This window comes from Pyxicephalus adspersus, chromosome 1, assembly GCF_032062135.1.
Source record: "Pyxicephalus adspersus chromosome 1, UCB_Pads_2.0, whole genome shotgun sequence".
NCBI classification, from domain to species: Eukaryota; Metazoa; Chordata; class Amphibia; order Anura; family Pyxicephalidae; genus Pyxicephalus; species Pyxicephalus adspersus.
Genome location: NC_092858.1, coordinates 150,093,922 through 150,099,921, shown reverse-complemented (window position 1 = coordinate 150,099,921; position 6,000 = coordinate 150,093,922). Strand labels below are relative to the sequence as shown.

At 35.5% G+C, this 6,000-nt stretch overlaps 1 protein-coding gene across 2 annotated transcripts in view; it reads right to left on the bottom strand.

The window, feature by feature from the left end:
- The window catches only part of P2RX5 (purinergic receptor P2X 5), a 34,456-nt gene that overhangs the window by 6,187 nt on the left and 22,269 nt on the right, over window positions 1-6,000 (bottom strand). For both annotated transcript variants that reach the window (XM_072431093.1, XM_072431101.1), the window contains exons 5-9: window positions 5,808-5,904; window positions 5,241-5,321; window positions 3,456-3,594; window positions 2,262-2,398; window positions 1,024-1,117 (exon numbers count right to left, since the gene is read on the bottom strand). In XM_072431093.1, coding sequence (XP_072287194.1) covers window positions 1,024-1,117; window positions 2,262-2,398; window positions 3,456-3,594; window positions 5,241-5,321; window positions 5,808-5,904 — 548 coding nt within the window. The remainder of the gene's footprint in view (window positions 1-1,023; window positions 1,118-2,261; window positions 2,399-3,455; window positions 3,595-5,240; window positions 5,322-5,807; window positions 5,905-6,000) is intronic.

The following is a 6,000-nucleotide window of genomic DNA, read 5'->3' as shown; positions in this document are numbered from 1 at the left end:
TTCTGCTGGTCCCTACAGCCTGTACCAATATTATTATACATTAGTTATTTAGCACCACCATATTACACAGCGTTGTACAAATTCCATAGTCATGTCACTAGTTGTCCCTCAAAGGAGCTCACAATCCAATGTCCCTACCTGAGTCATATGTCTTTAATGCAGTATAAGGTCAATTTTTAGGGGGAAGCCAATTAACCTAATGGCATGGTTTTGGAATGTGGGAGAAAACTGGAGTACCCAGAGTAAACACAATGCAAACTCCATGCAGATAGTGTCCTGGGTGAGATTCAAACCTGGGACCTAGTGCTGCCCATTGAACTAACATAGGAAGTCACGGCCACAAGAATCATGGGAGTGGAGATCCTCACCACAATGGAGCTTTAAAAACCAAACCATCTCTTTTTTCGAAGAAGCATGTAGTTTAGTTGGTGTATCTAAATCCAAAGACAAAAATGTAACGTATTGCAGCTGACTGTCCCTAGATGAGGTGGCTGCATTACTTTTTCATTTTTTTTTATTTCATCTTATTTTCACCTGGTGATCTTTTTAGTAAACACTTTTTTGTCCTAGTTTTGTCCATAGGGTCCTAGACCTTTATGATCCTTTCCAACGACAAAAGACTGAAAGATGAATGAAAAAGCCATGTACATACAATGCCGTTCTGCTCTATGAAGAGGGGAGGGGGAGATTGAGCAAGCAACATCCAGCTGCGTTCTCTCCCCTTCACTTGCGTTGCAGTTGTTCTTCGTGCATGCATCATGAACAACGTTGGACGAGCGCTGTACACACATCAGATTCTTGTCTGATACCAGCCCTGAAGTGATAATAGGACGAGAATCATCTGACATGTGTACATAGCCTTTATCCTTTCTGTATAGAGTAGGACTAATCACTTATTACACAGATAATAGGAAGACACATGGAAATATAATGAAACCTAGGACAAGCCACCTGGATCTATGTGTCTATGTATGACCAGGTGTAAAGAATAACATGCTGTATGTATTATTTAAATTTGTGTACCTTTCCATTCACCATGATGTCAAAACGAATGCCATATGCTTTTATCAGCGTCCTGTAGTCCCTCTCGTTAACATCGCGATAATACTTGGCATACCTTAAAATAAAATATATTATTAAAAACATATAATGACCAGCCACTTAGATGTAAGATAGTACATAGAAACCTTTCCTAACAGGAAAATGTAGCAATGGATAGACAGCATGGCAGTACAAGGTCTAACATTTTTGTAAATTGTCAATAAAATGCACCTACCCATTATTATTTTTTATTATACTATAGTCTCTCTTCAACCAAAATTAATTAAAAAAGCGCTAGCGTCCAGTGGCTCATTCGGATGAAATCCCAGTGCCGGTTTTCATTACACTACCCTCTCTTGAAGAACATGATTATGGTGATGAAATAGGCGACAACAATTATGAAGACATTGAAATGGAAGAGGTCTTGTTCGTAAGGGATTTGATCAGCATGAGTTGAGTGATTTGGGAGTATCAAAGAAGGCTTCAGAACACTTAGCATCAAGACTGCGTGAGAAAAACTTACTTGAAAAAGGAACCAAGGTATCGTACTTTCCAACCAGAGAAAGTGCATTTCTGCAGTACTTTAGAACTGGCAGTGACTTTGTGTATTGCCATAACATAGCTGGTTTAATGGAGGAATTGGAAATTCCAATCTGTAACTCAACTGAATGGCGACTATACATCGATAGCTCAAAGCTGGATTTTGTTGGTAGTACACAGATTTCTCTACTAATGATCATTAATATTACATGGTTTTAACTGATTTTCAATTGCTAAAGGCCCTTTTAGGATTGCAGCCAAGAACCACACAGTTAGCGGCTCCCAGGAGAACAGCACACTACTGATATGGGTTCAAGGGCAGCAATTTGCACCGCTGGTCAATGTCTTTGCATGTGTTGCCCTTCTAGTGTTTCAGATGGCAGTGTGGTTCTTCATTGAAAGTAGAAATAGCAACCCTACAGCCAGAAGAAACAAGTCGCTTCCAGGAACTGTGAAACAACTGTGCTGTGTCGCATACGCAAGCATATGCAATTTTTTCAATCATTTTTCTGAACCGCTCCCATACACTTGAATGAACAGCTTAGACAACACTGCGCCAAAAGTCTGAATAGAGCTTAAGCAGCCAACTTCTCCACATACCTAATATAAAATGTTATCTTCCGTCACAGAACAAATGTATGTACAGCTTTAAAAGTGTAGTTATTTGCATGTAGCCATACCTAAAATTGTAGCCAGAGGAGACTGATTTCTCTGTGAATTTATTATCCAGCCGCGTGAAGGAGTAGTTAGGATGACATTCAGAAGCATCCTTGTCCAGGTTACAATCCCATTCTATCTGAATACCAATAACACCACCCTAAGACAAGATATTCACAATATATTTAGTTTCCTATCAATTCATATGAATGTAAGAGCAGCTTTAATTCTAAATTACAATTATCTTGAAATTAAATAAAACAAGTAAAAAAAAGAAAAGTCACTTACAACATGAATGTGAGCATCTTAGTACAAAGATGGTATACTAAGTGGAAGCAATTCCTACACTGACCACAAGATGGAAAAAAAATCCTATTATCATCTGTGCTCACTATGCAGATTTATTCTGTAATTTATGCAGCATTTATAGTGCTCATTTTTCTCTGCTTTTCATTAACAGATATGTACACTGGTAAGAAAAAAAATAGTTAGTAAAATAACCTCTAAGGAACTATATGCTGAAGAGTGAAAACAGAAAACATATCTTTAAAGTTTTTTTGTTTTATTCCATTTATTCTAATTGGACTGTTAATGTACCTTTGAAATTGTTTTGGTAAACCTGTTCAAAAATAAAAATAGTGGATCATGCCAGAGATCTAATACCCTTGCAATTTTCTATGCTACACCTATGAGTTAGCATAGTTCAGACCTGCAATGGAGTGCACCTGTCCTCTATGTTATAGAGAGGACAGAGGTGTTGTGTAATCATACAGCATGTTTTGTTATAGAGTGACAACACTACTTATCCAAAGTGGGTGGTACATTACGGCTTAGTCCCACCAGCTATTAAATGTGTAGAGGTGCGGTGCGAGTACCCAAGTGGTTGGCAAAGTGCCAGTCGCCAAAAGGATAGCTCATTTCCAAAGCAGATCTGAACCTGCCTGTAAAGAACAGTCCTGTATTAAACCAGTAGCCACAGCATGGGAAAGACTTTTCTCATAATATGCACAATTGATGGCCAACAAACCTTCCTTGTACTCTCCCGCATATATAGTGCAAATACAGACTGGGATTCAATGTTTTCACTACCCAAAATCTATGATGATATTTCTCAAAATATACAATGCCAAAGAAAAAAAGGATCATTCAAAAATGTATAAATATTTTCATACAACAATAAAAACTGTTGTGTGGAAATATAAAAGCTTCTGGTTTACCTCCAGTGCCATATCCTGAAAATCATTTCCAGACCAAGAAACAATTTTCCCTAAGTGAAAGATGGGGCAGTAATGGTCCTCTTTACTGTGTCTGCATGTCTTCAGGAAGGAGTCATCCTCTGCATCACGGACATTAGTTCTGTGAAATATAACAATTGCAATAAAACACATTAGTATATTCCACTAAGACTATTACAATATTTGTGCTAAAATATTAAACACGTAAACAAAAAAATCCCAAACTACACTTTTCTGACTAAGGATGCTGTAAGGCGGCAGTAAAGTGGAATTGTCATGTTTGTTAATAGTATTTATTTTCTTTCAGGTTCCATTAGCTTGGTAAAGGCATTTTAATTATTGAAAATCATCTCCGGACAGAAAACATACAGCAAGCACTTATAATGATGGTTTATTCTCCATAACGTGTTTTATTTTTCTCTAAACTAATCTTTGCTTCTGTCAGTGTCCCCATTACCATAAACTTGCTATAAAAACTAACACCAGAGAAATAAACATCGGGCCTGATTTACTAACAGAAAAAAGGAAGACAGAAAGGATAAATTACTATGAGGATATAATAGGATAGGAACTAAGAATGTCTGAAATCGCGCCTGCATGAATGCAGATACATGTTTACTGTATATACTCAAATACAAAAATAATCTAAATATAAAAAGGTACTTATTTTTATCTGACAATACATAAAAATGCTTTGATTTAAGTATAAACCTAGACCACAAAATGCATCTGTCACTGCTAACATTCAAAACAGTAAACAAGGGAATTTTGCCAATAATGCCAATAATTATTTATTCTGAGTGAATATATTATTGGTGTGTTATACTTAAAAAAAAAAAAAAAAAACAAGTTAATCTGTTTTTCAGATGTTAATAAAGGATACTCATATTCGGCTGCATTGTGCAATGAAAATAATTGTATACCGTGTTTATTTATTTGTATGTGTTTTTTTTTTTGTATTATGTGTATTGTTGAAATTTTGTTGAAAATCAATAAAAATCTATTGAAAAAAAAAAAACTAATTATAATGACAAAACATTAAATAACATGGGCACAGACTGTTAACCTTTTTTCCTTTTTATAGGTTAAAGCATTTTTGATTTTTGAGTTGTTTATAATGGATCACTTGCTCCTTTGTGGATGGTTGTTGTGTCCTCATGTAAAATATATAACAAACTCTTAAGTACCATGTCTCTGCCATCAAGAGTTTGGACAAAATCTTGGTTTATATTTGAGTAAATGCCTAGTATACCTAGTATTTATGATATCTCTGGTACTCTCCTAAAGCATACATCTATGTTCAGTACATATTCTGCAGTCCCAATGAGCAGTGTGCATCAAATATCGATTTTATTATGATTTTTTTCTATAAAATATATCTTATAATTGGAATCTTTTACAAGAATGAAATGTATGGCTCTGCTGTTTCTTGTCCTAGGTGCCTAAATAGTGGCATGTTCCACAGACCAATACAAACATATCATTAGTAGATCAGTTAATGAGTTCTCTCTGAAATTTCCAAGCCCCTTTTTCTCATTCTCTGTGCTCCATGATATTGCTGTTATTCCATCCTTTCCACTCTAGTGATCTTAAAAAAAAGTCTCCAAAAAATCAACACATTAAAATTCAATATCCTGACTGCAGAAACCTAACATGTAAATAAACAAATTAGACTTATTAGACTTTCACCAAAGCTGACTGTAAATGTTTTAATGCAAACCACATTGTAACATAACAATTCCATTGCATTAAAAATAAAATACTTACTTTGAAAAATTAAACTTTGGAAATCGGATGGAATTTTTAATGTAGACTGTAAAGTCCTCTGCTTTTCCTAGAAGTGGAACTCTACAAATAAAAGGAAACAGACAAAGCTTAATAAATATTTTCTGATATATTCCAAAAATTTGAGTTCAGAATGCATCTGGTGTTCTAGTGGGAATGTAAGGAGTGCCATTCATGGGAAAAAATACAGATATACAGATTGCTGGGCTAGTTTATAAAAGCTGTAAAAGCTAACGGAACAAAAAAACAAAGACAAAGGTGCAACTGCCCAATACAGCAATCAGAAAACTTGCTTTGCTTTTCTATAAAATGTTTGACATGACAACAGGGATTGGCATTCTAGTGCAGAAGAAGCAGTGCTATCAGTTCAATGCAGCAAATTATGACCTTACAGGATGGATAAACAGGTATTTGTCTGTATTTGAAGCATTCAACCCATAACTGAAACCGTGGTTTTTGGTACGAGAACCATTTAAAGGTCTTTCATGTATCCAGAAAACAGTTTTGTAAGGAAAACATTATTTGTTGTTCATGCAATAAAAACCTTACTTTAACTTCTGCTTCTTTTCCAGAGGACACCATGCAATTATTTCACAGGTTCCAGTTGTATTCGCTCCATCGTTTAGGCAGCGGCCAGTCTTTACCCCTGAAATGATAGTCATTTTGTTCCGATGAATGCTCCTGTAAGACTTGTACAGATTTACCATATACTGTAAATATACTGGGATATTTTATGTCTTCA